The sequence below is a fragment of the Notolabrus celidotus genome, chromosome 12, assembly GCF_009762535.1.
Source record: "Notolabrus celidotus isolate fNotCel1 chromosome 12, fNotCel1.pri, whole genome shotgun sequence".
Taxonomy (NCBI): Eukaryota; Metazoa; Chordata; class Actinopteri; order Labriformes; family Labridae; genus Notolabrus; species Notolabrus celidotus.
In genome coordinates this window covers 8,722,604-8,741,932 of record NC_048283.1, presented here as the reverse complement: position 1 = coordinate 8,741,932, position 19,329 = coordinate 8,722,604, and the positions used below count along the sequence as shown (strand labels likewise).

The window sequence follows — 19,329 nt, the reverse complement described above, 5'->3', positions numbered from 1 at the left end:
CATTACTTTTCTTTACATTCCTACACACTCTGATTTAAAAACAACATATTAAAATGATGTTTTAAAACATCTGGTCTCTCTGTCTCCCCAGGTTTAGGACAAATGGCTCCACAGTGGTAAGGGAGAATAAAAAAACACTCTGGGGGATAATAATCCCCCAGTTATTACAGTGAGGTTTCACAAACGTAGGAATAGACAGATGCCAAGCAGACATTTTACATTTTTTTATTTAAGAACATTTAGATCAACCATTGAATCAGAAAAGCTTCCTTTTCCCCTAACAGAAACATAACTTAAGATAACGTTTCATCAGATGACCGGTTTCACAACATACATGTTTTTTGGGATATGTCAAATGTTTGACCTAATAACAGTATTTTACTGTGGCATTTCCAATGACTAGATCTCATGTTAACATACAGTGTTTCAAAACATTTGGTAAGCAATCTTTTTTTTTTTTTTTAATTAGTTTAACATTAAAATTCAAGGAGAGAAAAGACAAATCCTATTCTCCCTCAATTTTAACAAAATGCTTTAGCTGCCTTATAATGTTTAAAATTAGAATCAAAACAGGCTTGTTGAAAAATATCTATTACTCAGCAGTTCAAAAAAAAAAAAAACAGAATTAGACAAACTAAAAATGCCACGTCTACAAGATATGGACGGTAATTCTTTTTTAAATGGATATGAATGTGACAAAGTTTTGTGACATCAAGTGCAAGCCCAAAACAAACCTATAAATGACATTTTTGTAATATAAAACTTGGTAAAAAATACTTATTTTAAACTGTACAATCACCAAGTACACAGAGTGAGCACATCAACACCCGTTCATTTGGCCTCAGTCACCTCAGCCTTTGTCTCCTGGGGACAGAAAATACAAGATACACATTACAATCAGCGCTCATATTGGTGGTATGAAACTAAAGTCCTCTCTAATCTGATCCTCTTCAGGCTTTTTAATGGTTACATTTGGTTTTGTGCAGGTTAAATTAAGTCAGACAGTTTATTTTCAGTGCCTTTTCATCCCAGGACTGGATTGGATGTAGAAAACTTTTACCCTTGAGTTTGTCTGATGATGTTAATATGTAGAAACCAGTGACTGTATACAAACGTGGTAGGCTAAACGTATCAGTAGAGGGAGTAGTGCGAGGGGTTGCTTCACTGAGCACTCATCCTTCTTATCAAAGCACAAGCACCTTGTGTTTGAGCCTCCATCTCCTCCCATTGTACAAAAAACAGTGAAGCCAGATTACAGCAGCTATAGACTGACATGTTGCACTGGTGACATATTTTGTAGCCAAGGCATGCGCCAAAGTGATACTGCTGGTGGGGCTTTGGGATTGATGTCACGCCTTCAAAACACACAATGACCTTCAGATAAAACCACCTGTCCCTCTGCTCGGTAAAGCAGAACGGATGCTTACATTGGTTTGCTCTTCTGTAGAGTGAACACTTGCTTATAATTCAGCATAAGAAACAACTACTGAGAAGAAAAGCATTGTTGATGAATATGTGACTGACATGTATTGTAATTATTCAGTTGGACTCCTGTTCCATCTGTTATAATGGAGGAAGCAGGCCTAATGACCTAAACTGCAGCCAGCCACCAGAGGGAGCTCTAAGTGTTTTGGCTTCACTTTAGGGGTGTGGTTCATCTTCTTTTACAGGTTGTGGTAGTTACATGCAGTCAAAGCAGGCCTGCATATCTCCTCACATTGTTCAGCAGACGTTCATAAAACATATTTTCTTATCTTTTGTTCTCCTTAATCAACAACTCTAATTTAATTTTATTACAACAATAAGGACTTAACTTACATGTTCCCCGGCAAAATCTACAAACATGAAAATATGTGTAGTACAGCCAGTTTTCTGTCATGAAAAGAAACAAACCTCAGCCTTTGCGTTCTCATTTTCAGCTGTCTTGCCCTTCTTTGGTTTGACTGCCTTCTGCAAATGACATTACATTTGACAAACATATTAGAGATCACTCGTAAGTATAAAATTATCACATGCCTCATGACAATGAACAAAATTATGTGTACCAAAACATCTGAATAGTTTCTCAAAGGCCTTATTTTTTTTCATCCCGAAACTGGGGCAAACTTAATTTCCTTTAAAGGAACTTGAGGCCATGAATCGGTTTCACATGTGACACAGTGCACAGAGACAGTGAGTGTTATCAGCGTGTCATACTTTTACAGCCATCTTTTTCTTCTCCGGTACTACAGCTGCTGGTTTCTGTTAAACAAGAGGACAGAAACTTTGAAATAGGATGCCAAATGTGTGATTATCAAACAAAAGGGCATGGGATATCGTGTAATTTAATACCAATTTATTAGTTTTGAGATTTCTCTGAAAATAATCTGTTTTTAATTTCCTTCTTAATCAAAACACACAAGAAAAATATTTATGACACTGTTATACATTTAAGCAAATATGCAGAAAATATTTTTACAGAACATTTTACTTGAAGGGAGCTCTTATTGGAAAACAACTAACTTCTGACTAAGTACCAAGAATAACCCAAAAACATAACAGTGTTGTTTGTCTGAAAAGCTTACCGAAGCCAGCCGAGGAGATTTTCTTTGGATCTATTAAAACAGAAAAATAAACATATTCAGAAATAAACGCAGATGTAAGTCATCAGCCAACTTTTTAACTGAAGATTTATATTAATCATAGCCTGGGAGTCAGATGCCCGGTCAAATTTACAAAGTAAAACATTAAAATCAAAATAACTACATCATAAAAACAAATCTCAACAAACAATCTCTCTACTAGAAAGGTTAAACACAATTCAGATGTGTATTTGTGTACAATATTCTATTTGCAATACAAATGATTCAGTAAAATGATAATATAATGAAAAAATAGGGTGTTATTTTCAACAAACCTCAGTGGATGAGCTTTTCTGAAAAACAGAAAGAGAAAAGAAAAAGTTTATTATTTGAAAACCAGTATTATACATCTTAACTTTTATAAAATAAACAATAATTTTAAAAAATCTGAAATCATCTTGTTTATTGTCTTAATTATCTTGCCCAAGCAGGGGGAGAGTCACAAAATCATAATCTATTCAAGTGACCTCCACTAATGCGCAGTTATTGACCCGCCACAAAGAACTTCCCGCTCATTTTTGAATTCAAACCGGAGCTGTCACCATGACAGCAGCAGCTTTGGCGCCTTGACAGCTTCCTTTGTTTTGTATCTGCGCGCGCCGACAGACAGCTGTTAGGAAACTGATAAGATTACTACTTTACTAATCTGTTACAACCGCCATATTCTATATGTAGACAATGAGAGCTGGGTCTGATTGAACACTCACTCAAATGTCATTTATTGAGACATCTAAAGACTACTTTTAATTTTTTTTTTTTCAGTTACATTTAAGTCATATGCAACATTTTAGAATTAATACTGGGATTGCAAACGAAACTATAAATATTATGGGTAATCCTGTTCAGAAACACTTGTCTACAGAGAAAAAAACAATAACATGAAAAATGATTGCATTAATTCTGTAACTGAAACACACCAGTATCAAAATAACTGCCATGTTGGATACTGCAAGGCTTTTGTTGATCAAATTATGCTGGAGGGAGAATGTCAAACCTGTTTTGAATCCACGCTCATTAACGAACCAGTTTCTCTTCGTTCAAAACAGCAAAAAAAAAAAAAAAGAAGAGAATTGCCAAATCCCCCACCCTCCCTCTGCTCCTTCCTCATATTTGCAGGCTGTCCTTCAGCTTATTTTGATGTGAAAACACCGAGTAGTCTTTTGAAATCCACATTAATGCATGAAGTTCCACCTGATAAAATGCACATTTGTGGCGTGTTTAAAGTTTGCAGCCTCGTTCAACCTGTCAAGATTTCCCCCCCCAGCCCGTGTGCCCAGCCCCCGCTGTCAGAGAAGGAAGAAGAAGACGCACACGGTGCAAGATATTCTGCACGGCGCAATGTCTGTACAAGTCAGGCCTTTTGCCGCAGGGTGTCACATTCTAAGTGTACATTATGAGTTTGTGTTTATCAGGTTTGAAGATATCTGTTTTATTGTCCAGAATTAAAGATAAATCCTCGAATGGGAGGATGCCTGTGCAGGTCTCTGCTGTCAGACCGCCATGGCAGGCTCGTTATATGGATGATGACGTTCCTTCGATGCACAAATATCAAACGACGCCAGGCGGCATCCACAAGTTAACGCAACACGGACATAATACTAGGAACTAAAAATAAAAATACACTGAAAATCTTACCTTTGACGATTTCACCATGTTGTCGACAGGAAGTGGACAAAAGCTCACAAAAATATAACCGTGAAAACGAGCTTTTTTATCGTAGAGATAACGGACGACAACGCAACGGTTGCAGAGTAAAATGGCGAATGTATAATGCAAACCAATGTTTTTGTAGTTTATACACTGAAATATAAGAACTAAACCGGTTTGAACCAGTTTTGTGTTTCGATGTCTGTCATTGGATGCAAATGTGTCACGTGTATCACACAGGCTCCTCCCACTCGTTAAAGAGGCAGGGTGGCAGTGAAGGAGAATAGACATTGAAGGCCGTAGGGAGGCGCTGCTGCGTAGACGGTTTATGTTGATGAAAATAAATAAAAAAATTATGAACCAGTAGTGATGGGAAGTTCGGCTCTTTTCAGAGAGCCGGCTCTTTTGACTCGGCTCGAAAGAAGAGTCGGCTCTTTCGACTCCTGAACGGCTCTTAAATTAGCAAACAGAACCAGAACCAACTCAAGCAAACAGAACCAGAACCAAACTCAAGCAAAGAGAACCAGAACCAAACTCAAGCAAACAGAACCAGAACCAGAACCAAACTCAAGCAAACAGAACCAGAACCAGAACCAGAACCAAACTCAAGCAAAGAGAACCAGAACCAAACTCAAAAAAACAGAACCAGAACCAACTCAAGCAAACAGAACCAGAACCAAACTCAAGCAAACAGAACCAGAACCAACTCAAGCAAACAGAACCAGAACCAAACTCAAGCAAACAGAAGTAGAACCAACTCAAGCAAACTGAACCAGAACCAAACTCAAGCAAACAGAACCAGAACCAAACTCAAGCAAACAGAACCAGAACCAAACTCAAGCAAACAGAACTAGAACCAACTCAAGCAAACAGAACCAGAACCAAACTCAAGCAAACAGAACCAGAACCAAACTCAAGCAAACAGAACCAGAACCAAACTCAAGCAAACATAACTAGAACCAAACTGAAGCGAACATCATTAATGTCCTCAACGCAGGTTGGCATTAAGAAAAATCAGATGCCTCAGCTTGGATGGGCTGATCCGATTTCTCCTCTCACTGAGTATTTGCCCTGTCTTTGAGAAGACTTTCTTGGAAGGAACAGATGTGGCCACGATACACAGCCTCCCCTCCATCACCTGTATCCTATATCCTCACATGTGATTGGCCGCATGGCCGCCATGCTGACCAATCAAAACAAAGTTCTGCTGTGAGCAGAGCTGGGGCTGAACACTGTGAGAGCTAAGCAGCTAAGAAAAAACTGGGAGCTGGCTCTCTCTCTTGGCTCTCTCTCTTCTGATTCACTATAAAACATCGGCTCTCAGAGCCCTAATCATAACCCTAATCATAAACCTAATCATAAACCTAACCCTAATCATAAACCTAACCCTAATCATAACCCTAACCCTAATCATAAACCTAATCATAACCCTAACCCTAATCATAACCTTAACCCTAACCTCAATCATAAACCTAATCATAACCCTAACCCTAACCTCAATCATAAACCTAATCATAACCTTAACCCTAACCTCAATCATAAACCTAATCATAACCCTAACCCTAACCTCAATCATAAACCTAATCATAACCCTAACCCTAACCTCAATCATAAACCTAATCATAACCCTAACCCTAACCCTAACCCTAATCATAACCCTAACCCCAACCCTAACCCTAATCATAACCTTAACCCTTACCCTAATCATAAACCTAATCATAACCCTAACCCTAACCTCAATCATAAACCTAATCATAACCCTAACCCTAAACCTAACCCTAATCATAACCCTAACCCTCATAATTGCACTTCAATTCCAGGAGGTCTAAGGCATATATAGATACAGAGTTATTTTACAAAATTAACATTTGCCCAGTTCGAGAGGTCATTAGTTTTTGATGTGATGTAGATTTATAGATGAAACTATGATGTTCTAAATATGAGCTCCACCTTTGACATTCATTAATGCTGCTTGATGCCCACCCCTTCTATAATCATTTGTTTATAAAAGGGGTTTTGATTGACATTGAGTCAGTTTTTTTCCAAAATGAACAAAGCTACTTCATCCTGTCTACATAGGCCCAATCTCAATATCCTCCCTAAGCCCTGAGCCCTTCTTGACTTAATTGACTTCACCTGGAAAGTGATTGAGGGCAGGAGGCTGTAAGGGCTCAAACCCGATGAACTGGAATGGGACAGCACTTTGAGACTTCTCATGTGACCTGCATGATGTCACCAGCTCACCTTAACGATACTAAGAATTTTTATTGCACAATTTTTACTTTCCTCAAATTCAAGGCGCTAAAGGGATGACTGACTGTCATGTGATCCAGGCTCTTACCATACAGACTGCTTAACCATACATTTAAAATATATAAATAGTCAATATAACTATAAATATATTAATAGGCCATATAACTATTTTATATAAATTATGCTGGATACACGTGTGAATTTGAGTAGATTAAGGCTGTTTTCTATATTTATACTTACAGGCAAACTTTTTTGCATGTAAATTTCATTGCAACTTTTTACTGTCGCACTTCTTTTTTTATTTCCATGCTAAAGCGTTCGTTTACCCTTCCTTGCTCGCGGGCTTCCCCTGGGAATCCCATGTTTCACATCACAATGCAATGAACTCCGGGTAATTCCCTTACGCTAAGTCTGCAAAAATGCCCACTTAAGGAAAGGGGGCATAAAGGGCTCAAAAAGTCAGTGAGAGATCCCTCACACACTTGATGATTTGACAGAGGGACAGCCCTAAACTCTCACGGACTTAACGGGAACGCGCCTCAAAGTCAGTGAGTGCTTGAGGGTGGCCATTGAGATTGGGCCGTAGAGTCATTGACTTAGAGTGTGATGTTTTTGTGTCACTAAAGGTCAAACATTTGATGCGGATATATTAAGAACCAAGTGGAGGCTAGATATTTTTTCATCCAGGACAGCCATAACCCTGGCATGTGGTGTGTTCAAAGGAATGAAAAACACATCATGTAATCCTATCTGACATAGAGTAATCACTTTATTCTGTTAAAGAAGGCTGGTCAAAATCTAGTTATGTCATTAACATCACACTCACCAAACAAACAACACTTCCATAAGAACTGAACAAAATGCAAAGTGCACTGATTCATAAAACACTGGATGGAATCATCTCTGAAACACTGAATCCCCGACTTTCACTCAGAATTTGAACTTCCAAACAAAAGCATGCATTTCACAAATAAGCTACACAACTATTTAACTAAATCTTGACCAGGCATTTCCACATATAAGACTCTTTTTTTTTTTTTTAGATCTACAATCATAAATATCTCTTTTTTTAACAGCCCCATAGGGGTAAAATTGCCCTCTCAAATGTACAAATCAGCAACACTAAGAAACCTTTCCATGAGACTGTCCACTCTTCCTTTTTTCCAAAGAAGCCCTTTCAGAAAGAGGACGGGAGAGGTTTCATCCCCACTTCAACATGGGGTTTTTTTTTTTTTTTGGAGCCCTCCTAAGCCACGATGGCTTCACTCGTTAAGTCATTAAAGAATGAGTCTCTCTTGTGCTTCAGTGCTTCTAAGAAGTCTTGAATTCGTTCCTCCCTGCAGGCAGTGTAGTGCAGCAGTGCTTCTTGTCTTCTTTGGGTGTCGGCAGGCTTTCCATTCCCATGATGCTGCAGGTGCTCCGCTACACAGGCACGGTCTGCCTCCAGCTGCTGGAAGGCCTGATGCTCCCGATGGAGATCTCTGGCTTTCTAAAACACAACACACATCAAAACAACGGTTAGCTTTGTCACGTTTGACTGTCTTTTATTTTTGCTTACTAAACATGCCTTTTTTTTTTCATTCAAGTGATGATGATGTTAACTGTTTCAGTCTTACTAGCACAACCTATCTACCCTGTCTGTGCTGAAAAAACAACTGTTTCTGACAACTACACTGAATCCATAAAGAAGAGGTAATAAGATTATCAAAGCACGAAAGCCTGGCAAAGTTATAACTCAAACGGACGGGCAGTGGTTGGACAAAATAACATTTTGCTAAAGATATATCGTTTCATGAAGATGGTGTGCGATGTTTTTGGAGATTGCACGTTGCCAGCTCAGTAAATTTTAAGGCAGTACTTTGATGTTGCAAACATCCTACTGAAAGAACATCGTATACACTTTTCAATATTAATACAAAAAAGAGCTTCAAATCATTGTGATGCTACACTGACTTATATTGTGGAGAATGATGCATCTGTCACTCAGTCCTCAAAAGGCTTCTCCCTGCACTATGTGACTAAGGTTAAGCAGGTGAGATCAATGGCATGGCTCAAAGCCGAAGGTGCTGAGGTCATTTTAGTCATGTGCTCTGAGGATCTCTCATAATATTGATGGTTGTATCTGTAATTGCATTCACCACAACACTTTTCCTGCTTTGGAATATTTTAAATGCTGCGTCAATACTTACCTACACAGTTAAGTGCCATTAGACTGGATTTCAAACTGAATGAGGGTTCAATGATGACAAAGATCTGACAGTGACCACCCTTAATATTTAACCTGAGTTTGAAAATCAACATAGAGACAGCATGCTGAGGTCTCAGGAGGAACTGGCTTTCTTAATATCTACTGCACTACAGGTATCATGGAACATTTTCCACAGCATGCACAGTGGTGCAGTGGCTAGTGCTGTTGCCTGCTAGGCGGTTGCCTTTTTGTTTGGACTTTGCATATTCTCCCTATGCATGTGTGGTTTCTCTGGCGTCCTCCCAAAGTCCAATAAAAACATGCTTGTCAGGTTGATTGGTGACTCTAAATGGCCAGTAGGTGTGAGAGTGTGAGTGAATGGATGTATGTCTCTACATGTTAGCCCTGTGATGGACAGGCGACCTGTCCAGGGTGTACCCAGCCTCTCACCCAATGACAGCTTGGATAGACTCCAGTCACCCCCTAAAACCCCAAATGGGATAGGCGGTTAAAGATAATGGATGGACGGATGGCCTGGACTTACCACGCTGTGCACGTTATATTTGATCATTTTATATCACCCTGGAACGACCTTGTTACCATCTGTCATAATCACACCACGTCACCCTATCAATTCTGCATAACATATCCTCACTGCCTGTATAATTACAACTATTTACACCATGTGTAACATTTGTGTATACCTTTAAATCATTATTTTTTACTTTATTCATGTTTTTTCTCTATTTGTAATATATTTTCTTTCCACCCCACTCATGTACTACTGTTGCTACTGTGTCTGTGTTGCTGCAACAACAAAATTTCCTCCCAGAGATCCATAAAGTAATATCTCATCTTATATTAACCCTTAAAAGTTAGCTGATCGGTTCATTTGTTGTCGTATGGTCCAGAAACATTCACCTGTACCGACTGACTATCAGTCAAAAAACTGTATTTGCTTTATTAACCTAGGCTCTTTAAAATAACAGAAGGAAGGATATGACTAGATATCTGTGACAATGCCTGTATTTACAACAGAACCGCTCTCAGATCTGATCGAATAGTTTCATATCGATTTCTGCAAACAAACCGTGTCTCAGTCTGACTCTTACCTGGATGGATTTGTGATTTAACTGAAACTGGAGGATAGCCTCGCACAGGTTCCAGAAAGAGTACTCGGGCCACAGAACAGACTGGAACACCAGACAGGAGTGGGAGGTCTGCAGAACGAAAGATTATTAGTCTCAGGGGAGAAGCTGTCAGGTTTTTGAAATACATGGTCGACTCAACTTAACTCCACTTTATTTATACAGCATCTTTTATACATACAAGCAGCCCAAAGTGCTTCACACAAGAACAGATAGAAAAAAACAACAGAAATAGGTAAAATAATAAAATAAATAATCATCAAAAACTTACAAATAAAATAAAATGAATCAGTAAAATGAATAAAATAAGTAAGGGTAGAAGGCAAAATTAAAATCAGTTGAAGTTAAAAAGATGGGATAAATACAAGACATAAATAAATGCGGTAAATAAATGTTGTTTAAACAATGATTATAATAATACAGTCCAGAGCTAAAATAAAGACTCCAAATTAAGAGCCAGATAAAAAAGGTAAGTCTTAAATTTACCCAGAGAGCTGGCCATTTGTATGTCCACAGTGGACATTCATAATGATCCATTTCGTTTCTACCATAAAATGTAAATGTTATAAAGAGCACCCCTTATTTGGTGGACAATACATGTGATCCTATTTACTGGCGTATAAGCAAGTACTTGTAAGAATTGAATGTGAAAAAGTCTTGGGGTCTTTAAAAATGTTGCACAGCCTATAAGAATAACTGTTCACTTTAGAGATGTGCTGTATGTTGGTGTGTGTATGTTAATAGCTGCTACATTACATGACCTACAGAGCGTGACTCTACCTCTTCAATATTGGAGATTGCAATAAACCTCAATCTATATCTGTATAAGATAAAGCAACAAACATAAAAGATTATCTGAACCTGAATTACCAGAGTAACTGGTAGGGTGTCTGTTTTTGTCATAAACTCCTCACTTGTAATGATCACCAAACTTTAAATTGTACATCAAAAATCTATCTTTTGTGGTTTTAAAAAGTTTAGGAGAGAAATGTCTGTTCTTCATGTTCTCATCCTCACCTGCCAAAGAAGGAAGTCGCTGAGGCGCACCTCTCCTGACGTGCGGATGAGCAGGTCAGGATTTGGAGAATTATTGCTGTACAAACACTCGCTTAGCAGTGCCTCTGAAACATCACTGAGCATGACAGACACACACACACAAACACCGTAAGTAAAGCTGGCTAAGAAGAGCTTTGTGCATTATGCTGTTATTATATGTGTTGATGTTTTGACAGTTTTTTACCTTGCTTTGATCAGCCCCTGCTCCACTCCCCAAGCCATTTCTCTGACTGCATTCGTAATTTCATATCTTGACGTGTAGGCGAAACACACATTTAAGAAACATCTGCAAAACACACATCAGATCACACGTGGGTTATTTTTACAAAGCACAGAGTGTGATCTCTGTTTGTGGAGTAGTAAAATTGTCTCCATTGTCTCGTAGATTCCTCTGAGCTGCCGCAGACGTGCTCCTGCTGTGGACGATCTTGACTCCAGCTGATACGGACGTGCTGGACTCCAGCGGCAACAGCTTCTACGACTCGTCTCATCACTATCACTTCTCTCTCTTACTCCCCTCTATCTGTCTGTCAGATCCAACTCGGTCGAGGCATGATGGCTGTCTAACATGAGTCTGGTTCTGCCTGAGGTTTCTGCCTGTTAAAAGGAAGTTTTTCCTCACCACTGTAACTAGCTAAATACTGCGATGTGCAATGCTCATGATGGATTAAGGTGGGGTCAGACTGAGTCTTACCCTGTCTTGAAGTTGGGTCTCTGTTCATAATTTGACATAGAGTGGTCTAGACCTCCTATGTTTGTAAAAGCGTCTTGAGATAACATTTGTTGTGATTTGGCGCTATACAAATAAAGATTGATTGATTGATTGATAAAAGTCGAGTCATTGATGTTTAAAGCCACAGCAGTGAGTCATGATGCATTAATGCACGTACTTGTTATGGGATTTGGTTGTGGTCACAGCTTTGGCAATGATCTGCTGAAGGTCAAGTGGCAGCATGTTCAAGTCGCCCAGCACCCGGATACACACGCCATGCTTCTCCAGGTTATCCCTACAGGTGAGGAGAGACAAAAGGATTGTATGGATGAATGAGGAGTCACGAGAGAAACATGAAGAAGAACAGGAAGAACGAGAAGAAGAAGACTTTGTTTATGCAAGCAGCTGAAACACGTGTCTGCATTTCCAACACAAAGGTGCTTCGTCACAGGAATTTACTGATCAATTAGGATAAAAGTTCACCTGCAGAAGTGTGCATCCAAGTTTCTTATGTACTAACACCAAAGATCACACAGCATCCTCTTACAGACCAACTCTCTGTTTGCACTAACAAGGGCTGCAAAAGTTAGATTGCTGTAGGTATCAGGATGAATCTGGGTCATTTGCAGTACATCAGATGATTATGATTTTACATTTTCAGCAGTGTTGTTGCTGTAGGTAATGATCTTTGCAGGGTAAACCACAGGTATGGGGTGAGGCTGACGGGAAAGTGCAAAAACAAGCCTACATTTCAGCCTTAACCAAGTATGTGCCACCAAGACAAGAATTTAGCTACTGGCACCAAACAGTGTTTTGGAAAGTCTTGAGAGAGTCTGTATCTTTAATCAAAAAACACTTTAGATGATAGGCTGATGATAGGCTAATTCACAAATATGAACTAGCAGTGGTAGTATCTAATTGTTTGAATAATAAAGTATGTAGCATTTAAGACCATAGATACAGCCTCATTATAGGCGTACTACATTTAGTCCGTCTGTGCTGTCAGTTAAGAAAGGTGAGGCCTGGATTCATGACATACCTGTCACAATGCCCCACTCACCCCACATTTACACCCCATCTTAAACGATGACTCAAGACCAAGCAGCAACCTCCGGTCTCAAACTATGAAGCCCATGCGGAAGTGTTATAAACCGCAGTTCATTGAGAATCCACTTGAGGCTGGCTGCAGAAACACCGGAAACCATATAGACACCAATTCTCTCTTTTAGTATGAACTCAGTTTTGATCTGCCGGGGACTACAGATGCAATGTTCATTAATTTGCATGGTACCAATGTTATACACACTAGTTATTTTAAGTCACATTTTTTCTGTTGGGCATTTTAGCATTTAAAATTAATTCATGTCAGATCTACCTATAGTGATGCCAGCTGGGGCATAAAATTATGTTATTTCTCATTGAGGATGCCTTGAAAAGGAACTGTGAGTTATATTGTTATAAAGCAATCATTAAAGCTGCTTTGAGGAACTTTCGGTTTGTGTCAATTTGGCGCCCCCTGTTGGTGAAGATGCACATTTTAGCACTGTTCTGTTCTTGTCCTCTACATACCAAAGTACCATTTCCTGACAAAAGAAATCTCATCCTGCTTCCTTGTGTGAACATTTGTTGTTGAAATAGTAAATGGAGGCTGTGTCCTCAGAGCTGTCGATCCTCTGGTCTGACACATACTCCATATCAGGTGTTTCAGGGATTAAACATTTACAAACTAGAGAAGTTCAGTGTTATTAGTGGTGGTCTCAGCTGCCTTAGGGAATGAAAAGGCATCAGTGTTAATTTTAATTTGTTTAAAAAGTAAAAAAAAACTCCTCACAAGAGCTGTTACATTTTGCAAAGACTGAAAAGTGAAACACATGGACAAGCTACAGTTTTGCCAAAAACTTGAATCCCTTCAACTGTATTTGGTTTCCCTCCCTTGTCCCATGTGAAGAGCTAATTCATATATTAACAATCTTTCACCCCTCTCCTAAAACTCACCGCTCCTCCAACAGCTTCTCAAATTTCTGCTTGGCCAGCTCCATCAGTCCGTCCACCTCGTCTTTCGTACGTTTGAAGTTCTCAATGCTGAAGGCGTACACCGTCACCTCTTGGATGTTCAGATTCTTACACCAACGTAATGTCTAAAGTTAAAGTGAACCGAAGGGGAACAGAGGTTAATACAGACACACCTATAGGGTTGCAAAATTCCGGGAATTTTCAAAGTTGGAAACTTTCCATGGAAATTAATGGGAATTAACCAGGAATTTACTAAACTGAAGGTTAACTCTTAAGAGGGAACTTAAATTAAGTCCGGGAAAATATATTTTAGCATAATCCTGACTAAAACAACCAGTTTTCATGCAAATACAGTTGAATATCTCTGCTATTCCTCAAACACATGCACATAGCACACTCCTTACTGCAGGGCTCTTGAGATCGCGCTCCCTACATGCACTGTGCATTCCTCCATCACATGCACACATGATTCCTAGAACCCTGCAGAGGCTTAAAAAGCTTGAGGGAAGATGCTTTTTTTATTTGCATGTTGAATGGGAATTTTTTGGAGGGAAAGGGGCTCTTTTCATTTAACATTTTGAATGGGACTTTGTTGGGATTGGATTTTTGTTCATTTTTGAATGGTTTGGGTCGGGGGGGTTGCGTAATATTGAACTCAACATTCATGTTTTTGTTCTTCAATGAAAGAATTGATTGTTCAATAAAATATTTAATACTTGATAAAGTTCTACTTACAAATAAATCTGTTTTAATTGTATTTCTTTGGATGGATGTCTGCTTATAACAAAACAAATATTTATGCTTGGATACGATACATTTCCATTAAATTACCCTCAATTCCCAGTTGATTCCCATAATTTCCCATAATTTCCAAATTTTCCCAGCTTAACTTCCCATGGAAATTTACCAGAAACTTTCCAACCCTTTGCAACCCTACACACCTACATGACAAACCCCACTTTGATCAGAACGCAGCCTCACCTCTGCCAGCTTGTTGAAGCCCTCCATGTGTCCTGCCTGACGCTCCATGTTTTTCTTACGTGCAAAGCGGCGGTTTCCATCCATGATGAAGGCCACATGTTTGGGCATGGGTCCAGCCTGGGGGACACAATGCAGATCAGGGGAAAAGAGAGAGAGGAGAAATTAACCATCCAGGTGTAGAGAGCTGTACTCTTTCATTTTTAAGCAACTATGTCAAATAATCTCTGGTTATAGCTCCCGATAAGAAAAATGTATCTATCCTTCTATCCATATGTCTTCTATCTTTTGTGATAAAACACTAAATATATGAGGAAGTTTTAGAATTTACCTTGAAAAGCATTTCAAAAAATGTTTAGTCAAGTTACAGATAAGCACTTTAGTCATGGGGTTTAGCTGAATCTTACAGTCTTTATCAGAGTATGACAAATTAGCAACCTCCACCTACTGATGAGTAGTATGACATGAATGGAGAAGCTTAAAAAGAGAAGAAGTTATTTAAAAGTACCAGACTGAGTGTTGGAAATTGTTAGTAGAATTTTGTTCAACTTCCTGAAGTTTTATACATCAAATATTTGAGCTATTTATTGACAGTTATCCAGTAATTTATTATCTAAGTGAGTACAATATTTTGAATTAATGCTTCTGCAAGAATGTATCAGTTTGTGTAGATTTTCACGTCACTCCTGTGGACAAAGCGACACCTTTTGTGTCTTTTCTGATCTTATCCCAAACATGTGTGTCACAAATTATCATCCAAAGTCAGTAATATCACTCTCAGTAAACAAAGCCTGTTTCTGCTGCATGCTGTACATCGCCTCTGATCGCAACAATTACAGGGATCAAAATGAACGACATAACAATTATAAAACCGAGTTGCTGATGATCTCTAGTTGCATTTGTAAGTCACATAGAGGCAGCACCACAAAAATCCCTTCACATGAGCAAGTGGCACATCCTGACACAGAAGTTGGAACCTTTCAATTGTGTAGGGATTTGCATCTGATGTTTCATCACCAGGATGGCCACAGGATTCCTGCCTGATTCTGACAATGTCTCAAGAACTAAAAGGAAGTCTCTGAGTTTTCAAACATCAGGGGTACTTTAAGTGGAATGGAATCATCTACCAGTTAGGGTCCGGGGGGCAAACACCCTCTCTACTTTTAAGATTAGGCTTAAAACTTTCCTTTTTGATAAAGCTTATAGTTAGAGCTGGATCAGGCTTGGACCAGCTCTTAGTTATGCTGCTATAGGCTTAGACTGCCGGGGGTACTGGCGCACTGACACACTGGGATCCTACCTCACCCCTTCCCCCCAACCCCCCCCCCCCCCCCCCCCATCACTTACTTTAACTCTACCTGTCCCATTAAAGTTACTAACCATAGACCTTTCTGGAGTCCCTGATCTCCCTTGTCTTGTAGGTTCCTCTAAGCTAACATAGAAGTTCTAGACTCCAGCTGATATGGACATGCTGGACTCCAGCAGCAACAGCTTCTACTACTTGTCTCATCACTATCACTGCTCCCTCTGTCTCTTATTCTCCTCTATCCCTCTTTCCAGACCCAACTCAGTCGAGGCATGATGGCTGTCTAACATGAGTCTGGTTCTGCCTGAGGTTTCTTCCTGTTAAAAGGAAGTTCTGCCTCGTCACTGTAAATAGCGAAATGCTGCAAAGTGCAATGCTCATGGTGGATTAAGGTGGGGTAAGACCATAGACTGTATAAAATAAGACTGAGTCTTACCCTGTCTTGGTGTTGGTTCTCTGTTCATAATTTGACAGATGGGTCTAGACCTCCTATGTATGTTAAAGTGTCTAGAGATAACATTTGTTGTGATTTGGCGCTATACGAATAAAGATTGATTGATTGATTGATTGATTGATTGATTGATTTAGGGGCAGCTGTGGCTCAGTGGGTAGAGTCGGTCGTCTAGCAATCTGAGGGTTGGCAGTTCGATCCCAGCAAGACACTGAACCCCAAATTGCTCCCTCTGTTGTTCAGAGGTGTGTGAATGTGAACGAATGAGATTAACTAACACTGATGGTCCCTCACTACATTGCAGCCTCTACCATCATGCTTTTATTTTATCTCGTCTTGATTATTGTAATGCACTTTTAACAGGTATCAGTCGGAGCTCCCTCCACAGACTCCAACTAGTTCAAAATGCAAAATGCAACCGCTCGGATTTGAAACAGCAAAATATCAACACATCACTCCTGTCCTCGCCAGCTTACATTGGCTGCGATTTGAAGATCTTATTGATTACTTTAAATTTTTTAAATGGACAGGCCCCAAACTATTTAAGCCACCTTTTAACCCCCTATGTGCCTGGGCGGCCCCTCAGGTCCGTGGATGCATCTCTGCTGGTTATGCCAAGATCCTTTGAGTGGCCAGAAAGACTAGAAAAGTGCTATATAAGTACAAGTCCATTTACCATTCACAATTGATTGATGTCTTTCTCTCACAAAATAATAAAGCTGATCTCTTGGATCATATGTAAAAGAACTAAATGAGATGCACAAATTGAGGCTAGGCTGTGATACATACATAAAGGAATAGATTGATGCTTACCTTCAAGATGTTGGCTGAAATCTTCTCCAGTAGGTTTAACTCTCCTTCCCTTATCCACGACATTTTCTGTCTTTCCACGTCCTGTAAATGAGTGATTCAAACTGTGTTAAAGGGGTGTCACTGCTAACCGTGTAGTCTAACCTGTACTAGAGTTAAAAAACACATGCAAAGATAGCCTTTTCTACCAAAATAAACTATCTAGAGAACACTTCATTCAACAAAATGCTCAATCTTCATGCAGCAAGTAATTGATTCCACCGTTTAACTGCCAGCCTCCCTCACGAGACATGCAGAAAATCCAACCGTTACTAACGGCTGTGAGGCTCTTAAAGCACTGACCTATTTACAGTCGCTCCAGAAAACACGTACTGTTCATGTTAAAGCCTTCATTCATTCAAACTATTCAACCTCATGCTGTTCTACTCTCCAAATTACAACCATTTTACCACATCTCACAGACCTTCCAACTCACAGCTCTAACGATGACGATCACTTCCGCATTGGAGTAAAGTGACGTAGCCGCTCGGTGACGTTTTCCTGTCACGTGATGATAGAGTTCCAAGGCATGTGGATGGAGGGCACTCATGGATGGACAGTGTGTGATGTACATCCAGGTCTTTTTGTAGATATATTTGAGCAAATGATGTGAGGACAAGTTGTATAGGTGTGGAAACGCTCGTCTGAGATTTATAGTATTTATTTTATTTTACGTTTACAGTGGTCAGACTTAACAACAAAGATAAGATATAAGATAAGATATACTTTATTTGATCGTCCATTGGAGGAAATTATCTTGTTACAGCAGCTTACAACACAGGACAGGAGAATACAACAATGTACTAATATAGTTAAAAATATAATAACAATTATAATAGTAGTAGTCATCAGGTACTGGTCTGCTTTCAGTCCCTAGAGTCAGAACGAAACACGGTGAAGCAGCGTTTAGTCATTCTGCACCACATATCTGGAACACACTCCCTGAAAGCTGCAGGTCCGCTCCAACTCTCACCTCTTTTAAATCAAAGACTAAGACTTTGTTATTTGCCACTGCCTTCCTATCTTAGCTTATTTTAACTCATTTTAACCTAATTTTATTTTTAACATATTTCTAATTTTCCTTTTCTTTTCTGTTTTATTATATTTGTCATTTTAATTGTGTTCTTTTATGTTGTCTGAATGTTTCCAATGCTTTTAATGTTTTAATGTAAAGCACATTGAGTTGCCCTCGTGTATGAAATGCGCTATACAAATAAAGTTGCCTTGCCTTGCCTTGCCTTGCCTAATGACAAAGGTATAATAGAACAGAATTAACTAAAATAGAATAAAATACATTATGGCAAATATTACAGATAAATACACACTATGTACAATTATATCTTATGAATAGATAGTGAGGTAAGTTATTGCACAGATAAAATTGCACCAAGTTACTAAAAAAACATACACACAGTGGCGGTTCTGGGGAGGGGCCAACAGAGGCCAGTGCCCCTGTAAAACTGAACCTGGACCCCCCCTGGGGCCCCCCTTCCACACCAAACAAATATTCTACAATAAAATGAGCTTTGGTATTGCGCCGATGTTACAGGCGGAACACATGCGTGTGGCACTTGGTTCCAGTCCCTTAGATCACTGAGGGACTCATGTTGAGTGTAAACAGCCAAACAGTTGCTGTCAGTCTGCATTTTGATCTAGTACACAGTAGTATATATGTCTAGTATATAGGGATGCACTGTTTTTTTTTGCCAGTTTGTTCTCAGCCAGACCTCGCCCTTCTCAGTCTCAGTTTGTCAGGGTTGAATTTGTCCCTCTGACAACACCCTTGGCCCCAGCCTTATTAAAGTTGGGGTAATTTCAAAGACTGATTTGCTTCACAACAAATAGGCCTTTTACTTAACCTTTTATTTTTGATGTTAAAATCACAAATCTGTCTCCTTCTACAGCAGAGGATGGAAGAAAAACATGTAAACACTACTTTCATAAAAAAAAGTGCATGGCTCCTCTCCATCACTGTCATGAGCATATGCTGTGACTATACTGTGCCTAGGTCTTTGTTATGACGTTAATGGGTGCGCAACTCAGAGACATAAATAATGTATTGGAATTAATTCAAAGTGTCGATTGAAAAAAAAGTATGGTGACCAAA

The 19,329-nt window shown here is 39.3% G+C and overlaps 1 protein-coding gene and 1 long non-coding RNA gene across 4 annotated transcripts; both read right to left on the bottom strand.

Moving 5' to 3' along the window:
• Positions 1–209: 209 nt before the first annotated feature.
• On the bottom strand, positions 210–4,453 carry LOC117823268. Its single transcript, XR_004633354.1, has 6 exons — positions 4,257–4,453; positions 2,897–2,914; positions 2,565–2,594; positions 2,197–2,241; positions 1,894–1,950; positions 210–864 (listed from the first exon to the last, which is right to left on the bottom strand). It is a non-coding gene; the product is annotated as an uncharacterized LOC117823268 (long non-coding RNA).
• A 2,809-nt stretch (positions 4,454–7,262) lies between these two features.
• On the bottom strand, positions 7,263–17,787 carry dhdds (dehydrodolichyl diphosphate synthase). 3 transcript variants are annotated; one of them, XM_034698489.1, is made up of 9 exons: positions 17,647–17,787; positions 17,187–17,267; positions 14,620–14,736; positions 13,621–13,763; positions 11,804–11,920; positions 11,098–11,199; positions 10,875–10,989; positions 9,822–9,929; positions 7,263–8,010 (listed from the first exon to the last, which is right to left on the bottom strand). In XM_034698489.1, the coding sequence occupies exons 1-9, from the start codon at positions 17,770–17,772 to the stop codon at positions 7,768–7,770; spliced, it is 1,152 nt and encodes a 383-aa protein (XP_034554380.1). In that variant the 5' UTR covers positions 17,773–17,787; the 3' UTR covers positions 7,263–7,767. The 3 variants fall into 3 exon arrangements, with proteins under 3 accessions (XP_034554380.1, XP_034554381.1, XP_034554382.1); XM_034698490.1 differs by having other exon boundaries at positions 17,659–17,787; XM_034698491.1 differs by lacking the exon at positions 17,647–17,787 and adding an exon at positions 17,526–17,640.
• Between the last annotated feature and the right edge of the window lie 1,542 nt (positions 17,788–19,329).

Coding starts and splice junctions, on each gene's coding strand:
- dhdds (XM_034698489.1), bottom strand. CDS start 17,772: ATGAGTGCCCTCCATCCACATGCCTTGGAACTCTATCATCACGTGACA. Junction 11,921..13,620: donor GAGAAGCTGTTGGAGGAGCG/GTGAGTTTTAGG, acceptor CCTCACCTGTAG/GGATAACCTGGAGAAGCATG. Junction 11,200..11,803: donor ACAACCAAATCCCATAACAA/GTACGTGCATTA, acceptor TGTGTTTTGCAG/ATGTTTCTTAAATGTGTGTT.